This window comes from Candoia aspera, chromosome 1 (assembly GCF_035149785.1).
Source record: "Candoia aspera isolate rCanAsp1 chromosome 1, rCanAsp1.hap2, whole genome shotgun sequence".
In the NCBI taxonomy this organism is placed as follows: domain Eukaryota; kingdom Metazoa; phylum Chordata; class Lepidosauria; order Squamata; family Boidae; genus Candoia; species Candoia aspera.
The window spans coordinates 183,700,319-183,721,277 of NC_086153.1; the positions used below are offsets into that span (position 1 = coordinate 183,700,319).

A 20,959-nucleotide genomic window follows, 5' to 3' on the forward strand; every position below is an offset into this window, starting at 1 on the left:
AGCAAGAGGAACGAATAATCTGAAATATGCTAGATGAAATAAATTAATTTAAATAAATTAAATTATTCCAATTATGAAAACAATATACTGCTGAGGAGGCAGCCCCCCTCCCAAAAAAACAACATATGTATTGATCCCCCTCATATTGATCCACTGCTTTTATGGATCCTGCAGACAGTTCTGTAGTTTATCTGCATCGATAGGTGCTTGGACTAGGAATTGATCATTCTTACCAGTTTTTACTTTCATTAGAGCGTAAAGGCAGAACTCACATAAATCTGTGCAGGTACTTCTTACTACAGTTTATGTACAGTCACAACAAACTTGCAAATAAGCACACATGCATACATATTGTATTTCACCTTATTTTTAATATACTTACCTTTATCCATGATTACATTATGTATGCATATAAGTGCACACAAGGTGCTGGACTGGAGTTATTGATTTAAACATCCTGATTATATTACCATTACCTCCCCATGGAGTTGTTTATCTTAGTATTTGTTCTGTTTGGTTGGAGGATCCCTTTGTTTTGCACTGTGCTTGCTCTGGTCTCACAGCCAAGCTACCAAGGATGACATGATGAGGGGGTTTTGTTTTACAGCCAGCTTGTCAAAGAGCCTGATACTTATCTGGGCTGAAAGGGAGAGACTGACCCAAGGTTAGCCAGGTGGCTTTCATGCTTAAGAGAGGACATGAGCTTTGATCTCCCCACTCCGTCCAGCAGCTTAACTGTGCTGGCTCTCCACCCAACACTGCCTGCATGCCACCGCCCACCCCCATGCAGAGTATTTTTATTAAATAAAGATTCCATTCAAGGAGGCAAGTTTAGTTAAACCATTTATTTGAAGCAAAATAAATCAGACAGTTGAGATTACATAGAAATACAAATTTCAACCAAAGCTCTAAACTGTTTTCATTAAAAATGTAATTTCTTGCTTTATTAATTTAGATGTTCTTGGACTGATTTTGATCAGTTAGATTACATTTAGCAATCTGCAAATCAATTTCCATAAAAATCAGTAAAACAAAGATTTCTTAAAAGGTGCAAATATTTTCTGAATGTTTTCCTACCATCCATTGTAAATGGCCCCTAAATATAAGCTTATTACATAAAGCTTTCTTTATGATAAAAATACAAATTCTATTTGTTTAAAAAAGCCATTAATATGGCTACTAAACATCCTCATTGTACAAACTGCAAAATACTATTTGATGAAATTATCGATGTCTCTCTATGATACAGAGCCTATTCTACTCATTAGTGATCTCATATATATCTATACTGACAGGCTCATAGGCCAAGATCCAAAGAGTCATTTGTGGTAGTTTGCAGTGGCAGCCTTCGATTTTCTGTCATTCCCAATGGCTCTCTTTCTCCTCACCCCACCCACCACCCCAAGATGCTCATGAAACAATGGAGCCTAATGGGATGGGATTTGATATGATGGGAGGATATGTAGCCAGAAGGGAAGTGGGAAATCATATTCTTTTCCATACATGTGCAGAAGCACTGTACAAATGTATACCATTCTCTCTGGATTCAGGGCACAGATATAGATATACATGCAAATACTAAAGAAGAACCAAATAATAAAGGAGGACTTAACACAACGCAGAATATAGTAAAGACTCGGTAAGGCTATACAGCTAAGCAGCTGCCTAATTCTAAGCATGTGAAGAATTCCAGGTTGCGTAGGCATCTGCTTAAGTATCTTGTGAGACTGGAACAAAACTTTAAAAGTTAATACCATTGCATACATGTTTTCTTTTTATGTTGTGTATATGTATGTAAACCTTGCAATATAACATCAAAAATTATTGTTTTGCAAACCAAGTACCAGAACATTAGAGTTTTTTTCCCTTAAAGATAAAGTGAGCAAAACAATTTCTCATGTTTCTTTCCCATTTCTCCTGAGCAAGCACTTCTCTTTCTCTTTCTTCATTTAAAAAAAGCATTTTCCCCATTCTTCTTTACAGTGAAAGGCTCCTTACAGGAAAGAAAAACTTTCCCAGAAAGGTAATTTTTTTGTACACATTGAGCAAACTTTTGGCAAAAATGAAAAAAAAAAATGAACAAGCAACTTAATTTACAAATACAAAGAAATGCACAATCAAAATTTCATGTATTGCTATGCAGAGACAGAGTAATAGATTTGCTCAGTAATTAGCTTCCTTGCCGAAGTTACAAACAATAATCCTCTAACCTGTCTTCACCAAGAACTTACCTTAAATTCTTTTATCTCTATTTCTTCTCATGTTATTCATTTGTAATTTTTTGCATTAGGAAGCAAAATGAGATTGGTTTATCCATTTTTCACCCTTATATTCCAAGCAGTTTGCACAGACTTATCGGGTGATCGCCCAAGGCAGCTGAAAGGGCCAAACCTCCTCAATCCAAATAATACAATTCCATGAATGGCCTCAGGCCAATTTCCAGGCAGTTAACATCCTAAAAAGAGACTTTCTAAATTCTTAGGAGGTGTGATTTCAAGATATGTATGGGTTTAGTTTCTGAAAGCCATCACTAATGTAACTGAATCCTTGCAATTAGAGTGAGATGTGCCATTTACACAGCAATTTAACATGCACCACAAGCAGTGCCCTAAGCATGCACACTTTTAATTAACTTTCACTGAACTCAAAAGGATTTTCAAATAAGCTTTGTTGAGAAATACCATGTTGGACCCCCAATTCTAAAAATACTGCAGAGCATTGGGCATGTTCCTATGTACACGGGGGTGGGGGGAGTTTTCAAAATAGTTAATTATTTGTTATATGATTGATACTGAAAAATGCAGTTCTTGCGTATAAATTTCCAAGTACCCTCTGGAATGTGAAAAATCTAATCAAAGGTTTATAAGTCTTTAGGGACTGCTTTTTAAATTACAAAATAATCGAAAATAACTGGTATATTAATATTTGGCATAGTTTCAGATTAAATATTGCAGTTGTAAAAATATTAATCTAGATAATAGTCATTCCATTTAGTAGACACATCTTAAACACAATGCGTCTGAAGAGCACAGAGGTTGCCTTTAACATATACTTCTAAGTCAGAAATGCTGCGTACTCACAAAATTAACCTGAATTGGGGGCCCTGCAGTTTATTAGAAATCTAGCTTGATTTGTGGCCCTTAATAATAATTTATTAGGATGCTATGCTATATAAGTGCAGAATACACTATGGTTTTCAGTCTCACTGTAATTTTTTACAGGAGTGTGTAAATATTGACACATTTGTCTGGAATTTAGAAACCAATTGAGGGGATTTTATTTTAAAAGTTGTTCTTTTCAATCATAATTCCAAAGGCTTGTTTGCTATCAGAAAGTGGTATGCAAGAAAGTTTAAAAAGACTTTTCACAGGTTATGATGGATTGCCATGCTGTGCAAGTCACTTGCCAAAAGATATAAAGAATGGCTTGCAAAATACGGAAGACAAAAAACAAACAGCAGTGTGATTTCATTTTGGCTTTCTACACACGAGTAAATTTTCATTTTACAGGAATAATACTGCAACTTATCTGGAGTTTTAAAGAAGCAAATCTCACAGAAGATAACATGTTGAAAACATTTTTGGCACATCAATAATATTTGTAATACATTTTAAATTTTTGTAAAAAGAAATAAAGAAAGATAATATATTTTTAAAATGTCTATTCCTGGCATCAGCACTTGCTGTCTAGAGGATCAAGGCAAAACACTGTGCCTTCCAAAGTCAGTCCCATTTTGAACCCCTCCTGGAACAGAGGAAGAACAAAGAATAAAATAAGATGCTGTATCTCAGTCTTAAAAATATATAATCTCATGTAATTTCAGACCTAAAAACATTTGCACCATTCTAACTTACATATACCTTTCTTCTGGATATTGGGTAGATGATTACTTATTGCCCACACTTTGCACAATGCCTCTGGAGAGAAAGGAGTGTCCCTCCAGATACACTCAGACTTGTATCACTTGTCACTTCTTAATCAAGCCAGGCTAGATTACTCCAAAGCTTTTAGGAAATTGAGATCCACCTGTATAACAGGCCATATTGCAGCAAAATAGGCAGATCTTCAACTACAAGGCAGAGACTTTATATTATCTGCCATAGTAGCTGGTAGCCTTCTTTATTTTGCTCTTTGTTGCTAATCATATCCTAATGCACCATTCTCCAGTCTGGGATGGGTTGGATGACAATTCTCGAAATGTTTACCCAACATGTTTAATGACTAATATAACAGGGAATGATGAATCATCTATCTCACTATGCATTTTCCATTCCTATTAATCCATACTAAGAGGCAAAGGTACATGGGTAATGCTCCTACATCACATGCTGTGTGTGTAATGGACACCACTTACAATAGAAGGGAAACTCCTTTTGGATTAACTAGTTTGGCCCTAAGCCATGTATTTATCCAAATTCTGAACACGGATATGTGGAAAAAAATAGTGTATTTCTTTACAGGCATCTATTGACATAAAAGACAAAAAAATGGCAGAAGTCCCAAATAATATATATGTGTGCATATGACACACACAAAACTTCAAAGGGGTGCTTTTGAATGAAGCAAGTTTTCAAAGCTGTATTGCTTCATTTTGGCCCTTCCACACTGATGAGTTGAAGTCCACCCATCTCTTAATCAGCAGAATACTATGATTGCATAAAATCTATCCCCACTGCCAGTTACTATCCTGCCTCTTTTCTAATTCACTGTATGCAACTGACATCATGGATACATCCCCACTTTCCAATTATAGGTTGAGCTATGCATTCTTTGAAAATACTTGGAAGAAATGCTTGCAGGAGTAAAACACCTCTCTAATTTTCAATTAACCTGTTCTTCTTTTTTCAGACTTCCATATGAATCTGAAGAAAAAGGCACATCTAACAATGTGCCTTTTTAACAATGGACTTTGGGCAGCATCAAAACTAAAAAAAAAACCAGCCAGAAAAACAGATAAAAACATGAAACCAAATGTACAGCCAAGACTAAAATAATCTTACAGACAACAAAGATCAAACAAGACTGGGGCCCTAGACAAACAATAATCCATCAACCCCAGGCCTGGGACCAATGCCAGGTTTTCAGAGCTTTCCAGAATCCTAGGAGAGGGGGCAGCATCCTTATCTCTGAGGGGATGCTGTTCTAGACGGTGGGGGCTATGACAGAGAAGGCCCACTTCCTTGGTCCCACAAGATGACAATGTTTAATAGAGGGGACCTGGAGTGCACGTACTCTGCTGGAACATACTGGGCAGGCAGAAATAATTGAAGAGAAGAGGTTCCTCAGATATCCAGGCCCAATGCCCTAATATGTCAAAGTATCCTGCAGTAGAATTAGCCAAGCAGTTTCTTGCAAGATAAATTTCAAGATGAGAAGTGATTCAGTGAAGATGCTTCAGGAACAATTCATTTATGTCAATTTTTTTTTAATATCCATGAAGGAAAAAGGCATCCTGGAGAGGCCATATTTTAAAATGCTGCCCTGTTCTTTTACAACTGAAATACTACCCAGAGCTGAAGAATGCAGGGGTATTCTTTTCATGAGGGAAGGGAGAGAGCAAAGAATATATCCTTTGACTTAATCCTACAAATATAGTTACATTTGGGTATCGGCATATATAGTATATTTCCCAGGAAAGAACTGGGAAAGATACTATATGCCTTCTGAAAAGTGATATTATATTGGGAAGTACAAAACTTACATTATAGATGAGATTTACTGTACATATACGCAGTGGCTCTTTACTCAGGTAAATTTCATATATATTTTAAAGTTACTGTAGGTCTCAAGAAGCTAATCATTTATTCAGTCAAGGAAAAAGTTAATACTGTAAAAAGGGAGCAAGACATTTCCCAATTTTGCTCTCAATGATTTAATGAGAGGACCCAAAATTTAACATATACATGAGAAACATTTAATCGGATTCAGGTAAGAACTTAGATACCAGTTCACATATTAGAGATGCCATAATTAAAACATAATGTATAACATGATGTAACTTATAGAAATGAATTGAAACGTATGGAGAAAATAATATACCAACCATCGCTGACGCTGCATACCCATGAAAGCACAAAGAAGGAATATTAGAATTATTGCTAGTAATATCAATAAAATGTACAGATGCATAATATACATTTAACAGATAATTAAATTTAGTACTAGAAAATATGTAAGGAATATTTTATTGTGTCTTTATTATATTCCTTCTATCATAAAACCACTATAAAATATATGTAGGTAATATCAATAAAAATGTACAGATGTATAATATATATTTAACAGATAATTATATTTAGTACTAGAAAATATGCAAGGAATATTTTATTGTGCGTTTTTATTATAGTCCTTCTTTTATAAAAGTACTATAAAATATCTGTAGGTAAAACATAGATAGGCTTTCTTTTTGTAAGAGTTTCTTTCTGCCTTAAATCTACCACGTTTTCCCTAGCATTCACATCTGACATTTACGTAATTGTTTAATCACGTATATCCAAATATTTTGTTTAATAATCTCTTCTGAATTCATACTGTGTCAAAAAATTGCTCAGAGAGGGTATTTTATTCTTTATACATGGAATAATATTAGGGGGATTAAAATTAACAGCAATGTTTCTGTTACGTTATTACCCACACATTTCACCCTAGCAGCTAGTGATTTTCTTCACTTCAGTTGTTTGTGAACATTAGTGAAGGACAGTAGCATAACAAAATGCATGAGTAACTAGAAAATAAAGCGATACCATTCTCATGAAAAGAGATGAGCAAGGGTGTCATGAGTAAGGATGGCGAGCAAGGGGCTCCCATCCAGACTGTCAAGCGCATGCGTAGCACTGAGGAATTGGTCAGCCATTCAAAGAGACACAGATCGGGACCGCCTTAACCTTTGGGGTTTATATGTCTGGGTTTTCCCATGCTTCTTCAGTTTGTTAGGATTCCTGTTAAGTACTAGCAATAAATATTAGAGACCAGTTCCTTGTCTCAGCATGTTTCCTGGCTGTTAGGACAAAGGGGTCTTGTCAGAACTGAAGTAACTCACAGGTACCCTCAATACTGTAATTATTTAGGACCAGAATAAATTGGAGTAAGGATCAAAGTAAAATGGGTGTGGTAAACTAAAAAATCCAGCTGATTACCATAGTTTCTCTTGTACTTGATTAGTGGGTTAAGAAAACCCATTTGGGGTTAAACCTGGCATAGAACCAAGCAAGAGGGGTAATGATGACCTGGCACATTGGGAGGAAGGAAAGACAGAAAAGGACAATTTATGCATTTTCTGCATGTTCACAATCAAATCTGGCTAGGGACTTGGGAACATTGTTTTGGATGTTATGAGTTTCAAAGGTCCCTCGCAGAAGAGGTGCAGTATATGGAAGAGGAAAATATATCTGTAGTTAGACACTGATGCATTTTATGGTGAGTGCATTATTCCCTGATGAACTTACAAGAATCGCAATCAGTTGTCTTCAAAAACACACAATTTGTGTCATCTCCATGACACAACTTGGTGCTTCTCCACAAGCACAAAGTGATTTTAGGCACATTTCCTTAGGAATGTCTTTTATAAGCTTCTTTAGTTTTTAAATAAGAAAGCGTAAAAACTGCAAGTGGGTGCAGAGAAAGTACCTTACAGATATTAAGCAGCTCTCTGGCAATTGAAGTAGCTTCTTTATCTTGTTTTGCCAAGCAACACTTACCACTGAGCATGAACGACCCACTATAGGATTATATGTCTCTCTTAAAAACCCAGTATTTCATGGAAACAACTTTTTTGTTTTTTGCAGTGGTAAACATTTGAAATCACCTGCATCTCATCCAGTTTGGACTGAATATCTGGAGGGAACTCTCCTGCTCCACAACTAAATGGGTCAAAAGGCTCTGCTCCAAAAAGGTCTCTCTCTAGAAAAAAATAAAACACGAAGAGTCAACAGAAGATGACGGGTGGAGCAGATATAAACTCACATCCTAAAAGAACTGGTAAAATGCACCAAAGAACCCAGCCTTGCACCTACTGCTATGTTGTATTCTAAAAGGGCGAACTACAGAGGGCTCTACAGAGCGTGTGATTTTAGAGCACTGCATTTTATCCTGGGACTGATTTAGTTTTCATTTGCTTGTTTTCACCTGAAATACATATCCAGGATGGAACACTAGTAAGCTGTTCTAGCAAGCAATTTCCCACTGGCTAGCTTGTTGGTTTGGGTAATGACTATACAGTAGGTATACATTTCTTTAGGTTATGTCAAGTCATCCCAGAACTTACTGATTTCTGCAGATCTGCTGGGCACTGGTGGGGGCTGTGTGCCATTGCGTGTAGGAGTTGATGGCTTAGGGGATATGGGAGAAAACGGAACCATATCGAAGATGTCGGTGGAAGGAGATTTTGGGGTCACACTGCCTGCCTACAATAAGGAAAATAAATTAGGATAACATGTCATAATATTAAACAAACAAACAGTACTGAATTTGCATGCAGGAAAGAAAAGGCTACATTATCCAATAAAGCCACTTGCCAAACAGAGAGCTGAGACTGAAGAAATAGCATTTGCAGCCCACGGTTTATGAAACACGCTGAACCCTTTGCACAAACAACTATTAAAACATTTCACCTTTTGAACTTGTCCTAGATATCCTGAATTAAATGAGATTTAAATATAAAAGAGCGGGAAGAAGAGTATAAACATTTAGTACAAAAGTATAAACTTTTGAATTAAGAGAGAGATGCTGTTTACTGGGACAACAGATTATAAATCAGGATGAATGGACAAGAGATTGAAATCCAGAGGTATCTTCTTTTATTTACTCCATATTCTATAATAATAGCATTAATATTTTGCCAACCTGAGGGAATGATTATTCTAAATGCTGGGAAAGGGTTTTGAAATAATAATAATAATAATAATAATAATAATAATAATAATAATAAATTAAATTTATATGCCACCCGACTCCCACTGACTCTGGACAGTCACTGTAATCTGGAGCCTTACGTATTAATGGCAGTGCAAATATGAATCCATTTATTTATGCTTAATGCTCCAAAGATTACATTACTAAATAAAACCTAAGGGCCTCTTTAGGTTCAGCTAAATAATGTTTTTCTGCAATATCCCTCTCTCTGATTAAGATTAATAATTAACATTTGGCATTTATTTTCACCCTTACTCTCAAAGAAAAAACAGCATACTCAGTAATGATGAACCCAAAGCAAGAGAGAAATGTCTAGCAGAGAATTGAAGCCCATGGAGAACTAAGAAACAAAATAGCCAAAAATCTTTTTTTTAAAAAAAATGCTTTGCAAAGCAGTCTCATATTCAGTCATGAATTTCATAATAGGAGAAGACTTACAGGATCTATATTGATTTCCTATATAATAATGGAACACATAGATGCATGCAACTTTCCAGTTATAATTTGGGGATGCTGATATACTATATTTTGATTAGTAGTTAAGTGTATTCAGGATTTTTCTTGTGGGTCCAACATATTAACATACAGATCTCTGGATTTCATCCAGGGGTGCTTCTCTGGTGTGTAAGGAGTCCTTTCATTTCTGGAAAATTTGTGATTATAGTGGAGGCTGCCTCTGGTGAAAGACACTGGATTGATGGATTTTCATTAATCCCCCTTCTGCCCTTCAACTCCTGTGTCTCCTTTTATGTTATTCAGATAATCAACTGCTATTTTGGGAGGGAGGAGCAGGGAGAAAATTACTCCCTTAGAGAGACACTTTTACTCATAGAAAGACATCTTTGCATATAGCATCCAGCTACTTTATGCCACTTAAAAAGGCTGGTTAAATCCACCATGGAGAATACTCTATAAATTCTACAGCCCTCAGTACCAATGTGTTTCTGGAATAATATTTTTGTGCTAGCATAAACATAACATTCCATCATTTCCTATCACCATCATGGATAACTGATGGTTAGTCACAGGCAGCAAAAGGAACTTGGCTTTTCTACAAGAGATGAAAGCATCTGCACACAGTAAGAAGAGGAAAAAACAATGCTTCTTAACATCCTTGTGATATATTGGAAGGAAACACATTTTTTTTCTAGTTTTTGTAGATTTGCATAACTATTTCCTTAAACATCACCATCTTATTCATTAGATCATTAGCTAGTTTTGGTTGCCATTTAGAAATGCAGTTTTGGATCATTAATATTTTGATTCTACAGAGGCATTCCCCCCCCCCAAAAAAAACCCCCATTATATTCCCATCACTCACTAATATACAGTGAAGTCATTTGATGTGGCATCTGTAATGTAGGTGTTCAAACATTGTGGACTTCTAGACAAAAGTGTCTCTGATATCACTGGTTAGATGTTAGAAGCATAACCCCATATTCCTCCAGCTTTGTTGTACCCTAAGACTGGCACTGAACTTGTAGGGCATAGGGACACCCTGTAGGGTCCAAATACTATTTGAAGGCATTAACTGGATTGGCTGTTGAGGTACAATTTTCAAGGACTTTCCTTGACTTGTCCTTAGTTGGTTTCAGCAATCATCAGTTTTTCTATTGCCTGAACCATCTGATATTATGAACAAAAATCTACATCCACCAATCTAACTCTCTTTTCACTGGATACAATTATTAAGCCACTGCCTTCCATACACACTTGAATCTTGTGAAAAGATTCAGATTCATTAGGGAGCATACTAGTTAACATTTACTATGTAAATTGTAAAAATTGTATATTTTACAAGATATGCTTCAATTTTTCAGTATCTTCTAAACTCATTAGAGAAACTGAGTAATTCTTGGTAGGCAATCTAGCAAAGCTAGCAAGGAAAACTGATTTGCTTTCTACATAATAGATAAGCATTGTCTGTTAGCGCCACCAAAACAAGCCTAGAGTAAACACACTATTGTGTGTGTGTGTCTGTGTGCACATGTACCTCAGTACATGTACACAAGCACAAACCATTCCAAATAAGAAATTTGCTCCTTTTTTCTCAAAACTAATATTAGGCCAATGAAAGCTATATGTATGGCCTAATCTATTACTTTTCAATATCTTTTTCTTTCCTCCAGAAAAGCAACTTTCTGAAAGATGGCCAAGTCTCATCCAAATTAATCTTCATATCCCTTTGGGCTGATAAAATTTTAAATAAGCTTTTCCTAATCCACTTATAATTTTTGGATACTGTACATATCCAATATATGAAATTTCAGCTGGATCTTTTAAGCCAAGGGTAAACCTTAGCATTATATCATCCAAAGCAGCAGTAGTAACTAGTATAAATTAATTTTACTTGCCGTTTTATTTATGTTTATTAAAAAGGACAATCTAAACTGTATTTTAAAAGGCAGAGTCCTTTTATCCTACTGTTAGATATAATAAATACACAGGAAATTATGCAGAACTGAAATCTTTCCTAATGAAAACCATCAGAACTTAAATATGCCTATTTCTGCCTGCATTCCTCTTAACAGCCAGGATCCAGAATGATTTAAGGCACATTTTAGATTGCATTTTCTCCAGCAGAATTACCCTTCCGTGTAACACAAAGGCTGGTTTCAGTTTCAGTTAAAGCTGTTAAACTGAAATCACAATGGGATTTAAATAAATCATGACAAAAATGTAATCTGAATCCCTTAGTCTTACAGTCAGAAGGAGCTAAGATTTAGTTGAGATGCCTTATATTGTCCTCTGCCCCTGAAGACAAACTCCACGTTAGTGGGCTTTTTTAGTAAACGTTCCAAGGGTGAGCTGGAATCAGCCTTGTAGCCACTGGCTCCAAAGCTACTCCAGTCCGCTGGTCTAGGGTTTTATCTATATTATCCTAGATGTGGTATTGGAAAATAAGAACAAAGATCTTGTTTGTTCAAAGAATTTTTTAAAAAATCTCTAGGCATTCACTTGGGAAACACCTTTGGTACTGGCTATTGTAATTTGTTTCAAAGAGATCCCTCTGATTTCTGAACTAATATCAAGATATGCTAAGAAAAATACAAAATTATGATTAAAAACCTGCACAAGAAATGAATAAAAATCACTTTAAGATTTTTACAAAGTACAAAAATTAGTAGTATCTGGCCCATATGCCATAATAAAGGTTTATTATTAACTAGTAGTATCAAAATCTCTTAACTTTTTTTTTCCCATAGCAAATAACTATGCTTCATTCTTTTGTTTCCCTTTAGGTGTTTGTATCCCTAGCTATCTTTAGTAAAAGGCGAAATATTTATACTATCTAAGCTATTCCCTTAACTATATTAATACTAAAATGTATTGGTCTTTCACCCAGGAAATATGCACTATCCAAATGATGACAAGCATTTTTATTAAATAAAATCAGGCATAAAAAGCCACAATGTTTGCCAAGGATAGCCAACTGCTAATTGCAAATGAAAGCTAAAGGTTCTCACAGCCCATTTTTACAAGTATTTAAGTTTGTTGCAGCTCATATGTGGAATAAATGACAGGCATTCATTTTACACAGAGATAAAATGAACTTCACTAATATAAAGGATTCGTATCTCTTACTGACTTTCCAGAAAAACATATGCTTATCATATTGGGTTCTTCAGGGGTTTAGATTGGATACCCACTTTTAGATTGAGTATCTATGGACAGGGCTCATATTGAGGTTTATATTGTGAAAAATACTTCTTGGGGGGGGCAGTATATAAACATATAATTCTCTTCCACATTATCAGAGACAAAGGCCTGAGATATTAAACACAAACATTTAGAAGTAACTTGCCTTAAATTCTGTGAGCTTTATTTCTACATCTGAGCATTTAGGGTTGAAGTGTAATAATTACATTTACTCCTACAATATAATAAACCAAGCCAAATAATATACAGTAGCACAGCCTTAATCAGTAAACATTTTAAGAACAGAACATTTTTACAGTATTATTTTAGGCCTAAGATGTAGGATGGCTTGAATTCTCAAAATGTTCATATTTTTCCTGAGTATATGTAAAGTATCTGGTATGCCCTTTAACCACTGTGCAAAAGGTAGCACTTTGATACAATTCAAATACAAAAAAATATTTTGCAAAAGACTGTACAGCAGGATTACATGAGGTCTTGGGATGCTGTGTTCATGGGCTGGCTTTGGAAGACCATTTTTGGAAGGTGGTAGTGTAAATAGTTGAGATGACTGTCTGGAGTCAGGAGAACTCACAGGAGTGAGCGTAATGGAAGAAATATCTAAGCAAGGAGAATCGTCACTGTTATACCAGAAAAGGGTAGAAGGTCTTTGAAACAAGTGGCGTTCATAATCAGACTGTATGTGCAGCAGCTGTAAAGGAATCACAGAAAGAGAAAAATATTCTAAGGAATGAAAGTAGAAAGAAAAGGGAAAGGGGGAAGGTTCATGTTTTTAAAAAACTCATCTTTAATCCTGTCAGAACAAAAAGTAATCATCATTTCCTGTGCAGGAGGGCAAATTTCCTTAGTCTATACAATAAGTAATGCAGTTTTGGTAAAAGCAAGTTTAATGTTTGCTTCTTAAAAAGTCGTAGCAATCAAATGATTTTTTTCCCCAGAGGTGCTTGTGTTGATAAAAACAATTCTATGTATGAAATATGCTTGCAAGTTCCCATATCAGCACTTTTAGTACATGTTATAGATAAAGATGGTTGGGTGGTTAAAGCACAGCTCAGTATTTTGAGTATTTAGCACAAGCATTTCTCTCTCAGACATACATACAAAATTAGCTTCTTACAAGAGTAAGGTGTATAAAATTGTCTTGATTCAGATGGATGGATGGATGGATGGATGGATGGATGGATGGATAGATATAAAAGCTACATATTAAAATGTATTTTAATGGTGGAATGGCATTTGTTCTGAATAGATGATTACATGTAATAATAGGAATCAATACAGGAAAATGTATCTGATAGGAGCAGAGAAGTTCACAACAATGGAAAATTAGCTTTTGCTTACATTAATGTAGTAAAAGCTGATCTAAGACAGTGCCACATTCTATCTGTCCCTTGAAGGGGAGGAGATGGGGCTGGTGGGGTGGCAAACAGTGGTTGACAGACTACAGAGGGACATTGTATAAACATACAATACTTGCTCAAAGACTTCAAAGAGGCTGTACCCATTTATTCAAAAGGGTAGCCTCAAATTTAAATATCTGAGAATATATATGGCTCTGCCATCTTTGTGCTGCAGTGGGCAATCAACTCTTGTGTATGGCTTCATTCTAATAAAGATTCTACTCTAGCCAAATCAACGTCTGCCATAGGGGAGAATATATGTAGCTCAGGGTTGGGTTCTTAGTGTTCTTTGAGTTTGCTTCTCTTCCTGCAGATATTTCATTACTAGGCTAAGTAACATAACAGCACATGGGAGCCAGCAAACTCCAATCCTCCATGCACTGTTGTCACCTAGCCTGATAATGAAATATCTGCAAGAAGAGAAGCAAGCTCAGAGAACACCAAGAACCCCCCAAGATATGCCTGTCTGACTGATGAAAGTCTAGCTGAATAGCTATGACAAGCCATGGAGTGTCAGGAGCTCTGTGATGTACCACTGAACCCAGGTCAGGAAGCCTATCACCTTGATTACCTGCTCCTACTGTCCTTGTTAAGGGAGGAGAGCCATGCTAATCACTAACCATCAATTAAGAGATCAATGCCTTTCTCCAGAAAAACAAAAATGGCCATTCAGTTGGCCCTACAGCTGGGACAGAATCAATCACAGCATTCAGACCAACTTTCAGTGCTTGTGTGTGTATGTGTGTGTCTCAGGCTGACTTTGCCAGTGCACTGAAGGTGCATTGCACCCATCACAGTCATCTGAGTATCCCCTTCTCTGCCAGATACAACAAAATCCAAGCAAATTTACTACTTTGTTCAGTCAGTGTGAACCAAACATCTTCAGTTGATTTCTTCACTAAGTGGGATTTATAATTAGCATAATGGACAACTCCATTTCCAATTCAGAACAGCTCAGATATGGACAAATACGCAAATATTTTCACGTGTCTGAGAGCTGAGTATTCAGGCAAGCAAGTGACTGCCAACTGGAGGATTCACAAGCTAGGCCAAGGTGTTTGGTGCAGGAATATATTGCTTTCAGCTCAGGATATGGGAAGCAATGAAAGAGGCTTCAACAATTAGTTCAAAGGGACTCTCAGATGAAATACAAGATGAGCTCATTGTCAATGCACCCCACAGACTTTGCCTGTATTAATTCATCTTGAGTTTGCTGGAAGGCCTGAGGTATTGCAGCAGAGTATGGGTTGGAAGGGAAGATGCCAATATTCTCTTCCTTTCCTTCTCACATATGAACTCACACATCAGTAGCTGAATTAGTGCAGCTGGGAACCAACAGGGCTTTGCAAAACACAATATGGCCCAGAGGCTGGATCAACCAGAGTGCAAATTCATCTTTCTTTCTTTCTTTCTTTCTTTCTTTCTTTCTTTCTTTCTTTCTTTCTTTCTTTCTTTCTTTCTTTCTTTCTTTCCTTTCTTCAAACTTCTATTACCACCCATCTCCCCCAAGAAAGGGGGCCTCTGGGCAGTTTACAGTAAACAGTCATTCCTGTTTAGGATAAGACTCAAAGTAACGCTGGGGCACAACTGTAGTCCTTGGTTGACTCTAATGTCACAGGACGTTTTGCTGAATTCTCTATTGAAGACAAAAGGTCCAACCTCATGGGACTAGTGATGGCCAGCTTTTATATAATTCTTTTTTTAAAATACATTTTATTAAAATTTTAAAAAATAAGGTAAAAACCAACGAACACTAACACAGAATGAAGAATACAAAGAGAGAAAAAGAGAGAGAGAAAGACAAAAGTGCAGAACAAAAGAGAGAGAGAAAAAGAAATAGAAAGAAGCAGCTTCCAATTTCCTTTGCAGCAAATACAATTACAAAGTTATCTCTTATTCTATGGTTACAAAAAAAGCTCATTTTTTCCTATTATCTATTTTTTTCTATTCATCGATATCACAAATCGTAATAGCACTCTTTTCTGTTTCATGCAAAAAAGACTATAAGGGGTTTCCAGTCAGCCATTAATGTAGATGTTGTATTTTCTCTAACCAAGGAAGTCAATTTAGCCATCTGTGCAAGTTTCATCATCTTCACCAACCATTCCCCTATTGTGGGCAGTGTTGAACCTTTCCATTTTTGAGCATATAATAACCTTGCTACAGTTTTTATATGTATAAGAACAATATAATTCAACAGTAGCAACCAACTGGAGTCTCTGAAATTAAATACTCTGTGGAGTCCTTGGTGCTCTCTGAGCTTGGTGCTCAGAGAACACCAAGGTCTCAACAGTTCAACCCTGAGCTACATATATTCTCTTCTATTGGAACTAAATAGTCTTCCCATTACATGTTGCAATAGTTCTGGGAATAGACTGGCTACAGAATTACAAGCCATATATTCAATGGGACCATAATAACATCACTATAAACTCTCCAGGAGGCTCATAGCTTAATAGTCTCAACCCTCTCCCCCCAATTCAATATCTCTCAGGAGGTACACCTTCAATTTATTGCATCCAGTTTAGATAAATTTTGTGTCATGAGCACTGATGGTGAGCAGGAGGGGGCCCTTATCCAGGGGGGAAAACGCATGCGTAGTAGCGAGAATTTGAGCTGTCATTCAAAGAGACACAGAACAGACCGGCCTTGACTTTTGGGGGTTATCTGTATGGGTTTTCTCACACTTCTTCCGTTTGTTAGGATTTTCTGTCTAATGTAGCAGTAATAAAACACTAGAGACCTATTCCTCGTCTCAGCGCGGTTCCTGCTTGTTAGGACATTTTGGGTGGCTTACATTAAATATGCAAACCATGCTGATGTGTTTGTAAAGGCACAGACCCTAGCCCTTCACTAGTTCTAAGATTTCACAATCTTATTTTCTGAACTCAGGTTCCAGAGCCACTACTGTTAAATACAGAATTAGTCTGCCTAAAGGGACTAATTAATGAGAATTAGTCTGCCTAAAGGAACTAATTCTAAGTCTGCTTAAAGGGACTAATGAATGAGAACTTTATTAGCACTTCCTCATCCACAATCAGTCCTCCCTATATTTTTTGGTAAAACAAAATATACAGTACAGCATTATTGCTTCCCATTTCCCCAATTATTAGGATCAATACCTTCTTCCATTTATTTCTAAGCTCTTTATGATTGCAGAAGACATGACTTATTTATCTATCTATCTTGCTTAAGGGCAGAAGTGTTGCATCTGTGCTGTGGCAGCTGGGCATTTTGGAGAAATATTGATCTCCTTTACTGTCACTTTTGTAGCCTTGCAATAAAACCTATATCAAGACTAATGTTTCTTCATGCAATACTTATTGTGGTGCCAAGCTTCATATCTGCAATTCTGTTTTGTTGCACTTTGTCCTTTTCCCATAGGCGATTTGGAAGTTTTGGATTTTATAACTGACACACTATGTCTCAAAGGTCTGGACACCACTCTAATGTTAATGGATCTCTTTTAAAGATTGCCCACATCATTCCCAGTCATGGACTCCCCCAGTTCCCTTGTCTATTCATTCAACATGTTCTGCAATCACAGTTTCTGCAATTATCTGATCTCTGACAGACTCCATAATTCAGGACACACTTTTGAAAAGCTCTTTTTCAGCTACTGGATGGTAAGCTCCACCTGTCCTCTAACCATCATCTACAGTTGGAGAAGATGACCAAGAGGATAAAGGCCATCTTTGAGGAATACCCACAGTGCCATGTAAACTACCATCAAGACAATTGGCCTGACCACTTAACTGTGCTGAGTTTGATTATGCCTCTGCTTACCACCTATGGCTATCAGAACACCTATTGCTGAACATCTTCTGATCCTCCCCATTCCATAAGCTCTTATTTTCTATAGGAATTTCAGACCACTCAGCATCTCCATAAGGATCAACTGGATAGTGCTGACATCTCTTATTAGCACTCTGCTGTGGTGGATTTCAGTAATGCTGCTGGTTCTCAGGAAGGAGGGAGCACATTCCAAGGAGGAGGACAAGATAAGAGGAGACACAGTCCAGGAAGCGAATGTGGGAAAGCTAAAGAGGTTCAGAATAGCCCTGCCCTAGAGCCTTCCCAGGTTATTTCCCCTTAGGGTAGCTAGAGTTGCTTTAGTCTGGCAAGTTTCTGTCTGTACGGCATTGGCAAATAAAGAACCAAAGTTTGGCTGAACTGATTCTCTGAAGTTCTTGGGCTGCACCTGACATTTGCTGACTGTCACAATCTGAATGGCACCCCTTCCACTGTTGGAGGTCAACCCCTCATTTGTTCTTCAACAAACACCTTCCCTTGTACCCTCCTTGTCAAATGAACACTATTGCATTAGTTGCAGTGTTCAGACCTCTTTGATCTTTGTTGGGCCATTTAGCTGCTAATACCTTTGTTCTCCTGTTTGTCTAGTTAGGACATACTTGCCCCTTGAGAAGCAAACAACTGGTGGGAGTGAAAGTCCTCATCGTATCAGAAATCAAATAATCTTTATCATAAATTGACAAATTTAACAACAATCTAACTTCTACCGCAACCACCTACCAAAATCCATATCATTGATGCATTGATGCTAAGACGGGAAGAAACGCTTCTGCTCTGGTCAGCTCTGAGATGTCTACTTGCTGACTGAGAGTTCTTGTTTTATAACTTAACTAAAATGCTTCATTATTTTCAATACCATGCAAGTCTTCAAGAGACTTTCTGCATAAACACATTATGCAAATTATATCAAACATGGTTCCTTGGTATATCAAGGTAGTGTTCTATGAAATAATAGAAGTGATGACTCTCTTGTGGTAATAAATCTTGTATAATTTCCAGAGCAGGAGAAGGCATCATTTTGGTGGATGTGTTAAATTACCTCAAGAAAGGTCAAGGGCTGGACCTGGAGAATGTCATTTTCAGCATAAACTCCCTGTCTCTGGAATAGTATGTCCCAAGTAAGTTCAGGTGTGCCACCACCCTTACTATCCTTTAGGAAATGGTAAAGATAGTCCTTTTGCAGTCCTCTTTATTATCAGCTTAATTTATTATGAATTGTTTTTATAGATGTTTTTATAGATATTCTTAGTTTTATATATTATAAGCTCTATTACAGTAGAGTCATATGAGTAGGCAACATACAAATGTTGGTAAATGAATAAATATAGACTTGTCCCTTTGCACCACAGAGCAGGAATTGTGTCTAAGCAAGTGCTGTATTTAAAGGGAGAGAGGATCTTGTTTCTCTAGTTCTGGAAGGTTTTAAACAGAGTTTTGAGTAGGCACAGCTCAGAACTCAACCACTTAAAGAAGCACAGTTTCTTGTAAGAGGTCATTTTTGTTCCACAATCTTGATTCACAATGCAACTTACTTCCTCAAATCTCATATTCTGAAGGTTTTGAAGTAAGATTATTGCAACGTTATAAAGGCAGTAAGTCAAACCTTCAGATAACACTATTATAAATTTCTATAAAAAAAGAAAACAATTGAACTCAAGTGCATATTTTTATCTTAGAGAAGAACATTATACTTGAAGGACACTGGGAATAAGTATATGATGCTTATCTCAAAGAATAATATTCTATTTGATTAGAATAAAATACTGCAAACAGTTCAGGTATGGGAGACTGAAGACAGCTGTTTGGAAATATTGCAGGTCACTCATTAAGTAAATACGAACAACTAAACTACAACTCTTGTAGTACATCTTTAATTTCTTGCTGAAGCAATTGTTTATATGAAGTATTAAAATATTGTCAAGGTGATAACATTTCTACAATTTTTGCCTTCTAATCTTGTAAAGCCGCAAAATATAATCACACAATGACTTTGTTAATCATTCCAGTCTTAAGTTATCTCACTTGATAATATAAAACCAAGGAAGCAATTGAAAATAAAGAAAGGGTAGACATCTGATTCATATGACAAAGCGCTAACTATAACAAATGCCACAAATTTTCAAGATGACGTATTTGAATTTCAATTTTCTGAACCACAGCTGTCTGAAGATTGTTCACAAGAATCTTTACTTCAGTGGAACTTATTCAAAAGTATAGCTACAGTCTTCCAATATCTGTGTTATCAAAACGGTGTCAGTGCTTAGTAATCAATAGATAGACTTTCTCCTTAACCTGGCCCTTTCAATGATGCATTCATTGCTGATATAATTAAGTCCATCAACCTTTCTCTCCCTTTCTCTCCTCTTTTTCCAGCATTATGAACTTCTCGAGGGAACTGGGTCTTTGCATAATGTGTCCAAAATATGGTATTTTGAGCCCAGTCTTTTGGGCCTTGGGTGAAAACTCTGAATTGATCCATTGGCTGTTTTCCTGGCTATTCATGGTATTCTCAAGAGTCTTCTCTAACACCAACGTTCAAAAGTGTTAATACTTTTTTTATCCTGCTTCTTCAAAGTCCAACCTTTTCATCCCTAGAATATCACAGAGAAGTTTACTGTGTGCACAGTTCTAATCTTGTAGATGTGTCATAGCATCTGAATATGTATTCCAGACCTTTCACTGCTATCCTATAAAGTGCTAGTTTGTCAGATACCTCACACCCAGCACATATGATGTATGGTAGAGCTGAAATAGTGTGAAAAAAGTTGAAAATACATTGTCCTACGCACAAAAGAAATCCAATCAATATTTTGTTTGCAGTTACATTTCTTTAGAGAGAAGCTGCCTCCTAACATATATTCTGATTCTCATACGTCAACACAGACATTCAGGCACTATTCGTTATGAGTTTCTGTGTAATTCTGATCATAGTACTACTGGATTTTAAAACTTTCATTCATGTTTATTGTAAGTAACAAAGATGCATTTGGCTATATGGCATCACTGAGAATTAATGCTCGTGAATAAAAATTGTCCTCACTCTGAATCAGGTTATTTGCCCTTTATTTCGAAAAAAACACTATTTCACCTCTCCTTTAAGTTTTCGTTTTGACTGGAAACATCATTTGCAACAGTTTTGCAGTTACAGCAAAGTGTCACTTATTGTGCCCAGTTCT

At 36.5% G+C, this 20,959-nt stretch overlaps 1 protein-coding gene across 3 annotated transcripts in view; it reads right to left on the reverse strand.

Annotated features, from left to right (window-relative positions):
* Positions 1-830: 830 nt before the first annotated feature.
* GULP1 (GULP PTB domain containing engulfment adaptor 1) overlaps positions 831-20,959 on the reverse strand; it is a 118,366-nt gene continuing 98,237 nt past the window's right edge. For 2 of the 3 annotated variants that reach the window (XM_063318084.1, XM_063318083.1), the window contains 4 exons: positions 13,040-13,261; positions 8,264-8,402; positions 7,805-7,899; positions 831-3,744 (listed from right to left, as the gene is read on the reverse strand). In XM_063318084.1, coding sequence (XP_063174154.1) covers positions 3,673-3,744; positions 7,805-7,899; positions 8,264-8,402; positions 13,040-13,261 — 528 coding nt within the window. In that variant the 3' untranslated portion in view covers positions 831-3,672. The remainder of the gene's footprint in view (positions 3,745-7,804; positions 7,900-8,263; positions 8,403-13,039; positions 13,262-20,959) is intronic. The other variant, XM_063318085.1, reaches the window with a different exon arrangement.